The 18522-nt window shown below is 32.3% G+C and overlaps 1 protein-coding gene across 1 annotated transcript; it reads right to left on the minus strand.

Moving 5' to 3' along the window:
* Positions 1 to 11499: 11499 nt before the first annotated feature.
* LOC100814490 (heterogeneous nuclear ribonucleoprotein A3) lies at positions 11500 to 15814 on the minus strand. Its single transcript, XM_003553687.5, has 6 exons — positions 15529 to 15814; positions 15360 to 15400; positions 15096 to 15259; positions 14868 to 14973; positions 14103 to 14272; positions 11500 to 12311 (listed from the first exon to the last, which is right to left on the minus strand). Exons 1-6 carry the CDS (start codon positions 15657 to 15659, stop codon positions 11799 to 11801), a joined length of 1125 nt encoding a protein of 374 aa, XP_003553735.1. The 5' UTR covers positions 15660 to 15814; the 3' UTR covers positions 11500 to 11798.
* Between the last annotated feature and the right edge of the window lie 2708 nt (positions 15815 to 18522).

Consider the following 18522-nt stretch of genomic DNA (forward strand, 5'->3'; position numbering starts at 1 on the left):
GAGTTTTTTCATAACAAAAAGTCTTATTCTCTCAAAGAGCAAAAACATTTCATCCTTTTAAGAATTCCTTGGCCAATACACTTGCAATTCAATAAGGAATTAATTGAGTGCTCCGATTGTACAATCTATCTCTTTCAAGAGAGATTTATTCTTCTCTTCTTTCTAAATTCTCAAAGGGGATTGAGAGACCGAGGGTCTCTTGTTGTAAAGAAATCTGAACACAAAGGAAGGATTGTCCTTGTGTGTTCAAAACTTGTAAAAGGATTTTACAAGATAGTGGAACTCTCAAGCTGGTTGCTTGGGGACTGGATGTAGGCACAAGGGTGTGGTCGAACCAGTATAAATCTGAGTTTGCACTTTCTCTTCCCTTAAACTCGTTTATTTATTATTGCTTTATATTTATATTCAGATTGTTCTATTTGAATCATTATTTAAGAGTTCATTTTTAAGGGAACTTGCAACTTGCATTGAAATTGAAATAGAATTTTAATTGGGGAAATAGTTTGTAATATCTTAATTCAACCCCCCTTCTTAAGATATCTGAGGCCACTTGTCTAACACTTCACACACACACACACAAAAAAAGACAAGTTCAAGGGTTGTCATTCCCCCTTTCACCCCCGAGGGGCCTCGTCCACATCCTCCTCAGTCGAATTAGTCATTTGGGTTTCACCAAGAGGGGTAGTTGGCTGCCCCCCATTTGGTCCCGCTTCATCCAAAATGTCATCAATCAAGATCAAGTCTCTATCTTAGACATCTTTGTTTATGTCGAAAATGGATTCATTTGGGACCTCACAGTCAAAGAGTAATTGTTAGAGGCAGTGATTGAACCCACACTCATAAGCTTCATAAACATCGTTATATGCTTTCTACTCAACCCCAATCCTCTCCTCCTTTTCAGCATTCCTCTCCCTCTCGGCGGTGGCCAAAGTAGCTTCCAACCATTCCACTTCCTCCTTATTAAGCTTGTTCGAAGCCTCAACATCCAACGCCCTTTTCTCCAACACCTTCATCTCGCCCTCAAGATCCAAATGCACCCCTTCAAGTTTGAATTGTCTTTGACCAAAGTAATATTGGCTTTTAAAGCCGAGTCAAAAGAGCTTCCAGCCTTCTCCAAGTCGGCCTTCAACTTGTCAATATTTAAGGATCCTTAAAAGTGTTAAGCAATCGCCATCGAATAGAAAACCCATAAATTCACCCAGTTGGCCGCATCATCATTCTTGTCAACATGTGGCGGCCATGATCTGAAATGAAGCTCAGGTCAAAAAGCCTATTCGAGGCAAACTCATTGACAAAGAATCCTTTATTTGGCAAGGACAAGAGGGATGACAAAAGATTGGCTGATAGGGAAGCACAACCGTCACCAGGAGCCAACGGTCCATAAACCAAATACATAACGAATTGGTTCAGGTGTCGTAAATTCTAACATGAAACCCTTCTTGGTTATCGTAGACTGAAAAAGGCTTGGGAGGCATGTATACTAGACTAGACACCAAGTACCTATTTGGCCCCACTAGAGACCAAAGTGACATGTCGAAAAGGTATTAGGCCAGGGTAGCCGAGTACCCATTCAGACCAACATGAGGCAATAATCGTAGTTACTTAATTGTTAGGTTAGGCCACTTAATCCTACTTAGAGGATGGATTACCTAGATGGTAATCAATAAATACAAGCCGAAGGTCCATAGCCCAATAAGGTTGGTATAAAAAGGGTAGGAACACAAGTCCAAGGTCCAAAGAGAGAATGATTAATAGATGATCATTTAGAGGATGGATTAATAGAATGATTATTTAAAGCTACTAGATGAGAACGCATAAAAAAAAAGCTATTACATGAGAGAGAGAATCAGGTAAAAGAAAAATCAGTTTATCGAGATTATTCAATCTAACATAGATGATCAACATTTTATATATATACTAATAAAATTTATAACATAGATTATCAACATTAAATATCAATACTAATGAAATAGAAATATTCGTTTTCGTTTACACATTTTTTTAACTGTTTAATTTATCCTTTAATTGATTCTGAAAATGATGTATAGATTATAAATAATTATTAAAAGTATTAACTATGCGGTCATGATTGTTATTTATATCTCTTAACATAGGTAGATAAGACACAAATACATGTTTTAGACTAGTAAGTAATAATATATAATAAACTAGACATATACCTAGGTGTTGTGTGGGTTTATAAATAATTAAAGAAATATTTACATGAATTATTTGTTTGATAAACTAAGTTTAAAAATATAATTGTCAATGATATTTTGCATGATTTTCTGTTAAAGGAGATAAAAAAAATTGTATAAATAAAGATATTTTTTATTTATTAATATATTTATAAGGAAATATTCTAAAATTGGAGGTTGATCACTTGACTGAAGTTGGTTAACGTGAAGATAAAAGTAAACATTATGTATTATAAGAGCAATATAATAATAAAGTGAAATTGACATAATAAAGTAGCCAAAGAATTATATTTAATGAAATAAAAATAGTTAATCATTATGGTAAAAAAACATAAAAATGATGCAAATAAAACACCAAAAATTGTTCATTTAAATACAATTTTTGTATTTATTTCCTTTCGCTGGTGACCTGTTGTTGAATTTTTGTATTTATTCGCCTTTCTCCTTAATGGACTTTCTGAGATTGAATAAATTTCATTTGATGATAAAGATGCATCTTTTGACTTATTGGATGTTTCTACCTTTGAGCTTTTACTTATGACAGATTGTTTTTTCACATTTTTCTTTAATGGACTTTCTTCTTCTTTTGATGGTGAAGATGTATCTTTTGAGTTCTTGGATAGTTGTAGCTTTGGACTTTGACTTATAATCGTTTATTTATTTGTCTTTTTCTTAATGTACTTTGTTGGCTTTGACTCATAATTAGTTATTCACCCGACTCATCTTATGATATTTGTTGTGTTGAAGTGGACTCATTTTTTTAATAAAAATATTAATTAGTGGATGAAACTATTAATAATCTTTACCAGAAGTAAAAAATGAAAATAAATTATAAATATGGTTACCTGTTTAATTTCTTTGAGGAGAGGATCATGCTGAATGATATTTTTTGGTATAAAAGTCCTTGTGATGGTATAGGTTTGAAATTCTTCCTTCAAGTTGTCAGCTATGAGCATGATCTCAAAAATAAAAGTGTGTCTCCAAAGGGAATACAATATTGGGGGTTGTCAAGGAGTTCAAATGTTGTTACACTATCATCATAGACTTTCAATTGTATCTTAAACCTAAAAAAGATTTTAAAAATTTTAATATTTATTTGATTATGTTATAAAAAATAATTCATTATATACAAAACATTAAACCTTGTTGTTGGGTATTTGGATGACTGTTTGCATTCTCTATAAGTATATTAATTTTTCTCTTTTGTAACTTTCTTTTAGCATTTCTGACATGCAACATATTCCAACCAAACGTATCGTCAATCTCATTGATTATTGCATGAACTGTGAACACATTATCCTATTATTTAATATATGCCAAAACTAAGAAAAAAAATAAAGTATTATTGAATATTATGCATATGGAGGTCATGGTAGGTTAGCATACATGTTATCTCATACCCATTTCATAGACAATCTTGCAAAGATCTTCTATTTTTTTACATTTTCTTGTCAATTCAATAGAACTTGGAGAAGATAGTTCTTTTATTTGATGTTGTTCCATTCGTTTCTACAAAATAGTTATTTAGAATAAAATTTAAATTTTTTAACTACATCAATCAAAGAATTAGAATAAACTAACAATTTGGTTTGTTGAATGTTACAAAATGTGTATAATAAAAGAAAAGAAAAGAAAAAGAAGAAAGTTCATTTTATCCTATCTTGAACCTTGCAAAATCAAGATTGTCTAGTTTGATATAGATCCTTGTACTTGAAGTTGAGTTGATTGAAAACTCGTCTGAAAAAAATTATTAAAATATAATCGTTAGTAAATTAAAATTATTATAGTAAATAAAATATAAAAAAATTATTGTAAGCAAAAAGTATGATATAGACTTAATTGAATTAAATTTATTTATTTATTTATTAAATGAATTGAATTGAAAATAATACTTAAGATAGTAAAGAAATATCTCAAATAAATAAATATGCTAATACAAAAATAAAAGGAGGAAATTATGAATGAATTTTTATTTAAATTTTATTTAAAGATTATATATATATATATATATATATATATATATATATATATATATATAACTTAATATAAAAATTAAACTTTAAAAAATAATTTCAATTTCCATTGTGGAATGATATATATGACAATCGTGTAATGTAAATATTAAGTACAATTTAACCATCAATTTATCTAGTTATCCACACTTGTACTTGAAGTTAAGTTGATTGAAAACTCATCTGAAAAAAATTATTAAAATATAATTGTTAGTACATTAAAATTATTATAGTAAATAAAATATAAGCAAATTATTGTAAGCAAAAAGTATGATACAGACATAATAGAATTAAAATTATTTATTTATTAAATAAGTTGAATTGAAAACAATACTTAAGATAGTAGAGAAATATCTCAAATAAATAAATAAATATCAAATTAAAAAAAACATGCTAATATAAAAATAAAGCGATAGGAAATTATGGATCAATTTTTATTTAAATGTTATTTAGAGATTATATATATATATATATATATATATATATATATATATATATATATATATATATATATACACTTAATATAAAAATTAAATTTAGAAAAATAATTTCAATTTCCATTGTGAAATGACATATGAGAATCACTTAATGTAAATATTAAGTAGAATTTAATCATCCATTTATCTAGTTATGCTTATATTTTTGGTTGAATTATATATATATATATATATATATATATAAAGAAAAAAAAAAGAGATAGAGTAGTAACATAAAAAAAGTAAATTTTGTTGAGGATTTTAAACGTGTGAAAGTAATCAAACCTCTGAATTTCTTAACCATGGTAGAAGTGATTGTAACTATCTTTGAGCCTTTTTCTTAGACATTGTTGTGAGTAACATTGAAGAAGGAAGAAGAGAAAGAGAAGTGTTAGACACAAAAGGAAAATATTTTCTTTTCTCCAAATCATCATTGTTGATGTGACTGCTTAATAGTGAGGAGCTCGACTTTTATATATTATCCTTTGAATGTTCTTTTGACAGGTTTATATGCATAATTTGTTGAGACAATTCTTAAATTATGTATGGTATATAAGTTTCCCTCTTGTAAAATATTATTAAATTTTGAAATCATGTTCTCCAGTATTGCTACATGAAGTGGAATTTCCTATAGCAATATATTTAAAAGTGCAAATCGGATTAAAATTAAAAATATTAAATAAATTTAATCAATATAAAATCTTCTTAAAGTAATTTAATGTAATTTTTTTGCATTTTATGATATGTAATATTGGAGATAGTAAATAAAATTATATTTGTAATAATTAAAGTTAATGTGAAATATATTTTTTACAAACTAATGTGAAAAATAAATAAATTTCAACTTTGTTTAACCAACATATTTTTTTAGAGATTAGTTTGAAAACTAATTTTAGATCATGAACTTTGTTGATGGGAAATATTTATTTATATTTATATTTATAGAGTAGAAAATATATTAGAATTTAGAAATTACTAATCTGAAAAAATTGAACGATATATAAAATGTAAAAAAAAATGGTTATAGAATATAATATAGAATATTGAAGAATGAGGATCGTGAACATGAGAAACAGTTGGAGGTTCGTGAGATTAAATTGAAATATTTTGATATAGATTTTGTTATATTGTGAGTAACATTGAAGAAATGAGAAGGAAAAGAAAAGTGATAGACATAAAAGGAGAATGTTCTCTTTTCTCCAAATTATCATCAATTTTGTTGTACAACTTTATAGTAAAGAGCTCAGCTTTTATATATTATAAATAGCTATTAGTTCTTTTTACACCACACCTCATGCATACGCTCACAAACACTTGAGGTTAAATCTACAAAATAGGTATCTAGTAAGAAATGAATTTACCAGAAAAATGTTGACAACCGATCACAATTACTGTTTGTTTTGAGATAACTTTATTTTTTATTTACTTTGAGTGAAATGTAACCCACTACTATCACTTGATTTTGTGATGACTTTGTGTCATAAATTTTTGAACTATCTAACAATTTCTATTTCATTAATATTTGTGTCATAAATATTTGTTACGTAAAGATATTTGTCTTGTGCATTGCAATACTAAAATACTTTCTTTTATGGGAATATGTTTTCTATTTCATTAGGTGGAATAAAAAAAATTCAATTTATAAATGAATGTTTACAATTCTTTATTTTTTGTCTTGTACATATTGCAATACTAAAATACTTTTTTTTATGGGAATATGTTTTCTATTTCATTAGGTAGAATAAAAACATTTTAAATTTATAAATGAATGTTTATAATTCTTTATTTTCTTGATAAAAAAAAGTTGTGAAAATTTATTTCTAGATTAATATAATGATTATTTAAAGCTACTAGATGAGAATGCATCAAAAAAAGCTATTACATGAGAGAGAGAGAGAGAGAGAGAGAGAGAGAGAGAGAGAGAGAGAGAGAGAGAGAGAGAGAGAGAATGCAAGAGAAAAATCAGTTTAGGAGATGATCAACATTATACATACATACATACATACATGCATACATACATATATATATATATATATATATATATATATATATATATATATATATATATACCAATAAAAAATCATTTTCATTTACACATTTTTAAACTGTTTAATTTATCCTTTAATTGATTTTGAAAATGATGTCTAGATTATAATTAATTATTAAAAGTATTAACTCTACAATTATGATTGTTATTTATATATCTTAACATAGATAGATAAGACACAAATACATGTTTTAAACTATTAAGTAATAATATATAATAAATACCGGTTCTTTTTACACCACATCTCATACATACGCTCACAAACACTTGAGATTAAATCTACAAAATAGTTATCTAGTAGGAAATGAATTTACCAAAACAATGTTGACGACTGATCACAATTACTATTTGTTTTGAGATAATTTTATTTTTTATTTATTTTGAGTAAAATGTAACCCACTACTATCACTTGATTTTGTGATGAGTTTGTGTCATAAATTTTTGAACTATCTAACAATTTCTTGAATTCAATATATAATCCTATACCTATTTTAATTTATGAAAAATACAATAGTTATTAATTTATTCTTAAGCATAAGTTTGGTTTGCAATATTAGGAAAATAATAAATCAAGAAACTAAAGGTGTAATGTTGCCCATCTTTAAGTTGTTGACATAAATAAATGAATAAATGCAACAGAAGGTGAAACTTAATTTTTTGAAGTTAATATAAGTTATACTTTTTTTTTGAGTAATATAGACCTATAGAAGAAGTATATCATTTTCATATAATATTTTTCAATTTACAAATTTATATTAAAAGTTAACTTAATTTTGTATAAAAAGCAATTCAACAAATCATCAATGGTTAAATTATTTCAGTTTAATTAGAATACACCATACAACTTTGTTATCTAATTAAAAATATCATCATATCTAGTAATTTTAGTTGATTTTTATAATAATTAGCTTATAGTCATATTAATTGTGAATAATTTAATTAATTGTTAGGGGAAAAAAATCATCCTACTAATACATGAAAACTAAACTAACCATTTTACCGTCAAATATATACAGAACTATTTTAATAAATAAAATTTATTTTTTATTTTAAAAATATTTAATAGAACTAAATTGATAATTAGTAAACGATAAAGTTAAAATAATATATATATATCTAATTTCAACACATTTAAGTAATAGATCATATTTTACATCATCTTCTTCTCCCAAATTGAGTATTCGATTTTTATGTTAATATATCTATATTGATTGTTTTTATTCAATAACATAATCTTTCCTTTTTCAAATTTCTAACTAAATTGCTCGGTGAAGATCTTCTTTTCTTCGTAATCAGTTCCTGTGGCGCCATATTTGATTGGTTAAACCCAAAAGGGCCGTTAGACAAAGGAGGAAAATAGCTTACGCGCCAAATCCAATTTCCTGAAATAATCAGGATCAGAGATCAGAGCAGAGTGAAGTACCTTTATAAACGAAACAAGAGAGACCCTGAATGGTGGAAAGAAACTAAGAAAGAATCAGAGTTCCATTAAAGAAAGAAGAGAAAGGACTTTGTGAGTATTAAGTTGAAAGAAAGAATGGGAGAGAACAACAACAACGAGTTTCACGATTTCGGTGGCAACACTACCTCTCAAGGTGGTTATGATGGCTTCGACGAGCCACTGTATTGGAAGTACCCAGCGCTGCAAGATCTGGAGTGGGAAGGCACCCTCATTTGCCTTCCTCCCAAGTTAACGTCTCTGTCAAATAACTTTGCCCCTAAGGTTCTTCCCCTATCGATGTTTCCGCCATCGGAGACCACCACCACTCCGGTTCCTCCTATGTTGCCGCCGATGGAGGACACCACCTACGTTCAACCGAACCTCCAAGATCAATTGTCAGCGTTACAGAACATCAATAGTGGGAACAACACTCTTGATTACCGTCAGACACAGTTTCTTAATAGGGCACCGAACCAGGTTGCTCCCATGTGGTCAGGCTCATAAAGCAATCACTCGTTGTCACTGAAGGGCAGTTCTTCGAAGTCCAATGAGTGCAGGAGATGGAGTGAAGAAGAACACAGGTACTGTCTGTGTCTCTTAAAATTATTTTGTTTCTTGAATATTTCACTTTTCTCAAATATTTATACCAATTAGTTTTCTTATGACAGGTTGTTTCTGCTTGGGCTTCAGAAATATGGAAAGGGAGATTGGAAAAACATTTCAAGAATCATCAAAACAAGAAACCCAACTCAAGTTGCTTCTCATGGCCAAAAGTATTTCCTTCGTCAGGCCTCAAGTAATAAAGGCAAAAGAAGAAGCATTCATGGCATGGTCCTACCAGATAATGGTCCTGTCCCTCACAACATTTACCAGCAGAATGGAGTTTCTTTTCCAAATCTTGACGGCCCTATCACTCACCACATTGATCATCAGAATGGAATTCCTTTTCAAAATCTTACAATGCAGGAATTATATTAAATTCATCTGGCAGTCCCTCACTACATTAATCAGCAAAATTGGGTTCTTAGACCAATGCGATAAATATATCAAAAGTACCGCAAGAGATCACATTGATGATCGTTCATTGACAACGTTGGAAGCCCGTCTTAGAAACTTTTTTGTCTTTGAAGGTTGTATAGCATGCTTAGTTTACTCTAGGAAATTGTCAAATTGTTAAAAAGATTATGTATGAACTTTTGTTTTCTATTTGGATAGATAGAAGAATATTGTTATCAGCTTATAATTCGTGGAGTATCTCCTTTTGGTTAAGAAATAATTAAGACTTTCGTTTTAATTGCTCGTGTGTGCTTGAAATACGATGTGTCTAGTGAAAGTTGTTATATTCTATAGATGTGATAAATAATGTATGATTAATAGTATATATATATATATATATATATATATATATATATATGAAATATTTAAGAGAAAAGTGTTAAAAAAAATCATAATCCTGTAGATAGTGATGGCAACTAAGTGGCTGAAAGGATGACTAAATTGGTAGAATGAGACAATCATAGAAGATCCTTAGGTCAGCTGGCTTGCTTATGTTAGACTAATATACTGAAACCAATTCAGTGGGTTCTCTAAACCCATGGCATTTCCTTAAGAGTGTGTTTGGATGAGGAAATTTAAAATTCTAAAGAATTTTAAATTCTGAGAATTTCAAATACTTCAATTTAAATTCCTTCATTTCTAAAATTTTGTGTTTGGATAAAAAATTAGATTTCTTCATTTTTACAATTACAAAAGAAAAAGACATTACTCACTCTTTCTCTTTATCTGTTTCATCGCTGCAAATAGAGATGGCGAAATCGAGCAAAGATCCGATGACGTCGTATCTGGCGATAAAGGCAAAGCAATACTTACACAACCCCATTCACTACGTGATGGCGATTCGCGACCACACAAAGCTTTCCAAAATTATTTCTTCGCTTCCTTAGTCAGGAGCGAGTCGGGGAGAAAATCTCTGTTGTCCTGGACCGCCGCGACGTCTCGTTCCGGGAGACGCCCCTCCACCTCGCTGTCCGCCTCAACGACGTCGCCGCAGCGCGCGCCAAAGCCTCTGCTAGCGTCGATATCTCCCTCCACAACGCCGTTGGTTGGAACCCGCTTCAGGAGGCGCTCTGCCTGCGCGCCTCTGACATCATGCAGGTCCTCGTCCGGCTCCACCACTGTGCCGCCTGGGCCAAGTGGTGCCGCCGCCTGCCACGCCTAGTGGTGGCTCTCCGTCGCATGCGTGATTTCTACATGGAGATCTCGTTCCACTTCGAGAGCTCCGTGATTCCCTTCGTCGGAAAGATCGCTCCCTCCGTGATTCAATTTTTTAAAGGGTGTTCATTGGTTTCTTCTGTGGTTTTCGGGAGAAGCTGTTGCAAGAGAGAGAATAGTGAGAGAATGAAGGAGGTTTTCAGGAGAAGCTGTCGTGGAGGTATCCTACAGCACAAAAGAATTTCAAATTCTTTCATAAAATGAAAGAATTTGAAATTCTAATATTTAAGTTAACTAAAATCCCTGATCAAAATACTCAAATTTCAATTTCTTTTCAAATTTTTATCCAAACATCTTATTTAATTGAAAAGTAATTAAAATCCTTTAAAAAATTGAATTACCCTATTAAATTTCTCCATCCAAACATACTCTAAGTGATTATGTTGTTGTAAATATTTTGTATTTGATTTCTTTAGTACTCTACCTTTGTCCAAGCGCTTTTAATTTCTGATTAGAGTGTCTTTATGAATTGAAACATAAATAACATGTAAATCTATCTCGCTTTGTTTTGAAATTTGTTTGTTTCTTAATTGAAACAACAAAGACAAGAATTTAACACATGCTCTTATAAACTAATTATCTCAAAAACACAAATTTAAAACTTCATGAATTGTTTAATTGAAATTACTCACTGTATTTAATTAACTTAATACCCTTTTAGTTTAGTATTAGAGTTGGATAAAAAAAATAATTAAAAGTAATTATCTGGGTTTCTGACATGAGTGGCTCATTTTCCTTCCACCTCATCATAGTTTCAGCATTTTTTTATATGTGTTACTTGATATTTTTTTTTTTTGTGACTAGTTATGAATTATTATTTTTATTTTTTTTTATTTTTCTGCTTTTAGTAGACCTGGACAGAGGTTGCCATGGAAGAGGAAATTGAATACATTCATCCCATACTAAAGAGAGGTGTTTAAAGGAAGAATCGGCTAGGCAAGGTGTAAAAATACACGTTCTACAAAAACAGAGGAAGTGAAACCAAAAAAGACGCATAAACCATTTTCTATCTAAAAAGTCTGAAGTGTATCAGAATTAAATAAACAAAGAGCAGTAGTGACAAAGGTAGCCATTAACAAAACTAAGAATACAACCATCTGCACAATTTGCAGCTCATACATCAATCCGATAGTCATACTTCAACTGGCCGAGCTAAAAAATTGTTCGGTCATCTATAGGCTGGCGAGAGGGTGCTGCTAATAACTAATGGGACTTAACAATATCATTAACAGTTTTCCATTTTTTAGAAAATAAAAATATGTAGCCTAAAGAACTGAATAACCAAACAAACTACAAACTTGCTTTGATGCTAGAAATATTAGTCCTAGACTATAAGTCTTCGATGACATGCTTCTATCTTCCATAAGGATGGTATCGACCAGTTCCTGCACCTGCGTATCCCCCTCTAGTCCCATAAAATGAGCCTCCAGCAGGCCCCCCATATCCACCGCCTAAGCTGGCATCATAGCTGCTTCCATAGGCACTACCAGAGGAACCACCACCAACACCACCATATGCCCCATAACCGTCACTAGGTCCACCATACCCACCAAGATCATAGCCTCTGCCATAGCCTCCACCATATCGACCAGCATACCCAAGTGAAGGATCACCTCTATATGGCCCCATGGCACTGGCATATCCTCCATACCCACCAAATTCACTTCCAAAGCCACCATAAGCACCTGCACTTCCCCTACCACCATAGGCACCACCTGACCTATAGCCACCCATACCAAAATTACCACCAAACCCATCATAACCATCTCCATATCCGCCACCATATGAAGACCGGGAGTCATTATAGCGCTTGGATGATGGAGCTGGTGGATTTGGCTTCTTTGGTTCTGCCTTCTTGATTTCCACCTACAAAGGAAAGATAACCACACTCCTTAAACGGTAAGTCATTTAATGAAAATAAATAAATAAATGAATGAAAGTGAAACAATTCAAGTGTCTTGAATCTTTCACATGATAGAAAATTGGAAATATATTCTGTTTAATGTTAAAATGATTGTGAATTTATGATTCATAACAAGCATATACTTTATATCATACACAACTGTAGATCAAACAGTAAGACCTAAAAACATGCCTCCTTGATGTTGTAACTTGTAAGATGAAGCTATGTGCATCAAGAACCTCCTAGATGTTCTAAGATCAAGCTACAAGACTAATTGAATTAACACAAGCAACAAGGGTGTCAAGTCTGGAAAAATCAACACAATGCCCTCATACCCTTCTTTCTGAAGTAGTTTACTACATAACTTGGAAGAAACAAATTACGGTAGCCTTAAGAACAAAAGGCAATTCTCACTCGTTCAATCCAAACAATAAATGCTGGGTCTAACTACTAAGCAATGTTTTCAATCCCAAATAGCGGCGTGTAGCAGCGGGAACCAAAAACATTATAACAGGATAGGCACTATTTTGAAATTTTACTTAAATGCAAGTTTACTAGATAGGAATTATCAACTATCAACTATCATCTTCTAAATCCAAGTCTTCCTTTTCATTTTCACTACTATTACAGTTGTAGATTTCATTTTTTGAAATCAAAATCTCAAACATATAATTTTTAGAAATCAAAACCTTAAAACATAACAACCCAAAAAAGCTCTAATGTCTCCTATCTCTATTCAGGATTTCACAACTACAGTTGCTCCCCTAGGGCAGCCAGATAGTGGGCAGGGGTCACTCTGCACCGCTACTCCACTATAGCGGCACTATAGCCTGCTATATAAAACCCTGCTCCTAAGTATTGAAAATCATTCCAGATAGGATATGCATTAGACCAAGAAATAATGGATACTTAAATTTGACCCAGCAGGTTCCGGATTTGGTATTTTCCGAGGACCCAGCAGATTTTAGCTGTGATATAACCTAACTTGGTCTAAACTCATTAGTTACATCAACACATGAATTCTAGGACATGTTGCAAATCTCTTGCATTATAAAAATGTAATTTTTCTCATCAAGCAAAAGTCCATGTTACATTTGAAACCCTTTGAAGTTTCACTTTTTTTATTTTTTGGATTTCACCAAGGGCATCCCCAACTGATAGTCACAGACTAATTTCTTTCAAGGCATAAGGATCACCAATGTGGGTTTTGAATCCCTAAAAAAGTCTTCTCCGTACACAAAGGCTAGGAATTGAACCCCTAACAACATGCTTAAGAAATCCAGCTATCTACCAAGTACCAACTACGTTGGACCTAGTTGGCACTTTTTAGTTTTTGTGTTTTACTTTTATATAAATAAGAACAAGGCAAATAAGTCATCATCCATGGACTTGAGCATTAAAGTTATTGCCTAGCCCATGCTCATCCCGACACAGACAATATTCACCACCAAAACATTGCAGCCAGTGGATTGTTTTCAATAGAAAAATCAGATATCACAACAATTTGACTTGTAACAGTTACATAGCTTAAGTTAATGATGGTTCATAAGCTTAAGCAAGCACAAATTTTAAGAAGGGAAATTCAGGGTGTCCATAAAACAATAAATCACTCCAACTGATAGCTTGTCCTTTTAACCTGAACTTAAACCCCAAGATTTAGAAATTAGCTATAACATCAAATTGTATTTGTTCCCCTCTACCCTAATCCTTTATCTGCTAGAGGTAGTTTAATTTTTGGATAAATAATGACTCACCTGAGCTCCAGCAAACTCAATTTTGTTCCCCACAGATAAGAGATCATCAACAGCTTCTTCAGAGTCATAAGTGATAAAGCCAAATCCACGTGAACGATTAGTAGAGTGGTCCCGCATTATTTGGTGATCTTTGACTTCTCCATAGCGTGTAAAGAAGTCCCTAAATTCATCTGCACAAGTGAATCTCCAATTAAAATAGTAAATTCTGCAAAGGATCTATTTTCTGTAACTCTTTTATGGTTAGCTAGTTACTTTCCAAGTCAATAATTGCTTTTCTAGAAAGCAACCATGTAAGTCCATCATTCAAACCAGGTTAGTTAACTACACAACCAGCTCACACATGACATACCATAAACATCCATGCAAAAAGGCACAGAAACCTCATAAAGGATTTCCTTGTGTACAATGTAAGAACAAAACCTCCAACAAAAAGTTAAAACAATACACATAAAAATGAACTTTAGAATTTGAAACATAGATACATTCTAAAAAGAATTTCAACAAACTAGACATGTTTTCAAGGCATCTATTTATTGATGTATAAAGAATTATATGATAACACCACTTCTCAATATTTAACATATTTATTATTTTTATTAATATATATATATATATATATATATATATATATATATATATATATATATATATATATATATATGCCCATTGTTCACGCTCAAATTTTAAATTTTATAACACTAAGGTGTCTACAACATCAACACCTCACAGTCAACAGGTGAAAAATTAGCTCAATTGAAACACTACCTTCAGTAACAGTCGAAGGAATTCCACCCACAAAAATCTTCTTCGTTCGGAAGTCCTTTGAGTTCGAGCCAGCAGCCCCCCTCGGTATCGTCCGCTTAATCTCCACCTACAAACAAAACCATTCAATGCATCAGATTTCATTTCCCTTTCGTTCTGTTCCCTCCTTTAAGTCTTTAACAATCAATACTCAAAAAGATTCAAAATTCAAACGCAAGTGTCAATTATCACCTGCTTGCCATTGATAATGTGAGTGTCCTCAATCACTGTATCAACCACGGAGGGATCAGCGTAAGTTATGAAGCCGAAACCACGCGGCTGGCCGGTCTTCCGGTCCTTCATGATGACGGAATCCGTTATCTCACCGTATTTACCAAAGTGCTTGATGAATTGCGCTACACAAAATTATCAAAAAAAAATAGTTAATTACACGAATGCTCATTGGTAAACCCGAAAAGAAAACAAACCAACGCAATACAAATAGAAAACACTCACCAATCGTCGTTTCTCTCGCTAAACCCCCTATGAATATCTTTCTGCAATCAATGGGTCCAGGGTAATTAGATAGAACCAAATCTAAGAAATTTCGAGGATACAATCAAGAAAAAGTACAAGAAAAAGAAAAGGATAAAGTTGAATGGTTTGTACGGAGCTAGTTACCGACCCAGGACTGGCGCCGTCCCCGGTGAGGGGTTGGGGCTTGCCGTCTTCATCGTCGTCGCGGTGGGAAAAGGATCTAACGACGTCGTTGGCGTCTCCGTCGACCGCGTGGTGATTGCTGGGCGGTGAGTCCATCACTCTTTAGCAACAACTCGAAAAGCAGATAGGGGAACGGATTTCGCAAGATACAGAGAGAGAGAGAGAACGCGGACAGGTTAGTAATGTATGTAACCCTAGAGTTTTATTTTACTTAGGGTTTTTAGGTTCTTATCTGTAAAATAAAAAAAAGGTTCTTATATATAAATCATGTTTTTATCAGTATATGTACATCAAATTAAACTAGTAGATAAACGTTTGAGTCCGTGTAAGATTATTATACGCGATAAAGTTCTCCTTTTAAGTACAGTTTGCATGTCTAATACTCAAACTTGAAACCTCTGGTTGAATTAAAAATAATTTTATGTCGATGAATTCACATGTTTGATGGTCAAATTCATCATTTACGTAGTAAATTAATTTTTTTGAAAAAAAGTATTAGTAATACATTTAATTTAATACTGCTAATTTAATATTTATATAAATAATTTGACTCCACAATACATGACAATTTTCTAAGTTAACTGGAAATGTATTAAATTATAATTAATAAAATATATCCTAAAAATAAAATTTTAAATAAATATTAATATTAATAATATTTAAGAAATAATATATATATATATATATATATATATATATATATATATATATATATATATATATATAACTAGTATGTTGACCTGTCACTTGTATAAATTAATAATTACTTATATTTTATCTGAACATATAAAATAAATATTAAAAAATTGTAATCTTTCTGAGTTTTTTTTATGTAATATAATTTCTATATTAAAATAGATATCAATGTATAGAAGAAAAAATAATAATAATTATGTATAAAAAAGTGATTTTAAACATTTTCTTTATTAATTTTTAAATTTTATATAAAAAGTCACATGAATAAATTACACAGATATCCCTAAAGGTTTATTTTAATTACACCTAATCTCTTCATTTTTCAACATTGCTTTTAGCCCTTTCTTAGAAACGACATTATATTTTTGTTTAAAAAAATGTACAACAACAACAACAACAACAACGCCTTATCCCACTAGGTGGGGTCGGCTACATGGATCAACTTCCGCCATAATGTTCTATCAAGTACCATACTTCTATCCAAATCATTAAGTTTGAGATCCTTTTTGATAACCTCTCTTATAGTCTTTTTGGGTCTTCCTCTGCCTCGAATTGTTTGTCTTCTCTCCATCTGGTCTACTCTCCTCACTACAGAGTCTACCGGTCTTCTCTCTACATGCCCAAACCACCTAAGTCTATTTTCCACCATCTTCTCTACAATAGGCGCTACTCCAACCCTCTCTCTAATAGCTTCGTTTCTAATTTTATCCTGTCGAGTCTTACCACACATCCACCGCAACATCCTCATCTCCGCTACACCTACTTTATTCTCATGTTGGCTCTTGACCGCCCAACATTCTGTTCCGTACAAAATCGCCGGTCTTACCGCAGTCCGATAAAACTTTCCCTTTAGCTTGATCGGTACCTTTGCATCACATAACACCCCCGATGCTTTTCTCCATTTCATCCATCCTGCTTGAATGCGATGATTCACATCCCCTTCAATTTCCTCATCATCCTGTATTACAGACCCAAGATATTTAAACCGTGTGACTTGAGGGATAATATGGTCTCCTATTTTCACCTCTGAGTTAGAAACTCTCCTTCTTTTGTTGAACTTACATTCCATATACTCCGATTTGCTTCTGCTTAGGCGAAAGCCATGTGTTTCTAGAGCTCGTCTCCAAGTTTCCAACCTCTCATTCAACTCCTCCCTCGACTCTCCAAGGAGGACTATGTCATCTGCAAAAAGCATGCATCTCGGCGCTATCTCTTGGATTTGTTCCGTGAGGACATCCAGAATTAAGGTAAAAAGGTAGGGGCTAAGGGTTGACCCTTGATGTAAACCAATTGTGATGGGAAAATCGTCTGACTCTCCACCCTGTGTCCTAACACTAGTCGATACCCTATCATACATATCTTGGATAGCTCGAATATATGCAACCCTAACCCCTTTCTTCTCTAGAGCTTTCCACAAAATCTCTCTAGGCACTCTATCATACGCTTTCTCCAAGTCAATAAAAATCAAGTGCAAGTCTTGTTGGGCCATGCAATATTGTTCTCCCTTTTGCCTTTTATTCTTTATTCCTTGTACGAGAAACTTCCCTTGATACCTTCCTTCATTTCTCCATCCTTCTTTTCATTCTTTAACCCTCACACTTTGCAAAGTGCATCCACCTCCTCGGTACCACTCAAACATCGTCATTTTCTTCCCCACTGGCATTATAAGAGGCAAACAACCAACAACCAAAACCAACTATACTACTCAGACTCGACAAGCCTTCGTATTTGATGGTCGGATGAGTAGTCTACTCAAAATCTAGAGAATCTAGTATATGTAATTAAGGAAAGAGAAAAACTTTATCTTCTACTAGAAAGATAGAGATATCCCCTCTGAAAGTTATCTATTATTAGAGGAAACATAAGATAAAATCATGTATTTCCTTATTTACATTATCTTACAAAGGAAATTGATATTTTATCATCTAATTTAACCTCTATAAAAGGGGATCATCAAGGTTCAGGTGAACCGACTCTTAATCCAACCTATATTTTGATACCTGCTCTTACCTCTGCTCCACTAACTTGAGCGTCAAGTGCCTTTGTAGGTACACCCCACCATTATTTGTGGAGAAGCTCACGAAGGAGCATCACCGTGAGGAGGTTTACCAAATTTGATAAGAACATTTGGTGTCCACCATGGTGCCAAAGGAAAACTTCCCCTTTGACCACTACATAATCAATGACAATGAATAGCGACAAAATCAATGTCGTCAACCAATCAAAATGACCATAGGGACAAACCCTCATTGAATTAGAGATG

This window comes from Glycine max, chromosome 19 (assembly GCF_000004515.6).
Source record: "Glycine max cultivar Williams 82 chromosome 19, Glycine_max_v4.0, whole genome shotgun sequence".
NCBI classification, from domain to species: domain Eukaryota; kingdom Viridiplantae; phylum Streptophyta; class Magnoliopsida; order Fabales; family Fabaceae; genus Glycine; species Glycine max.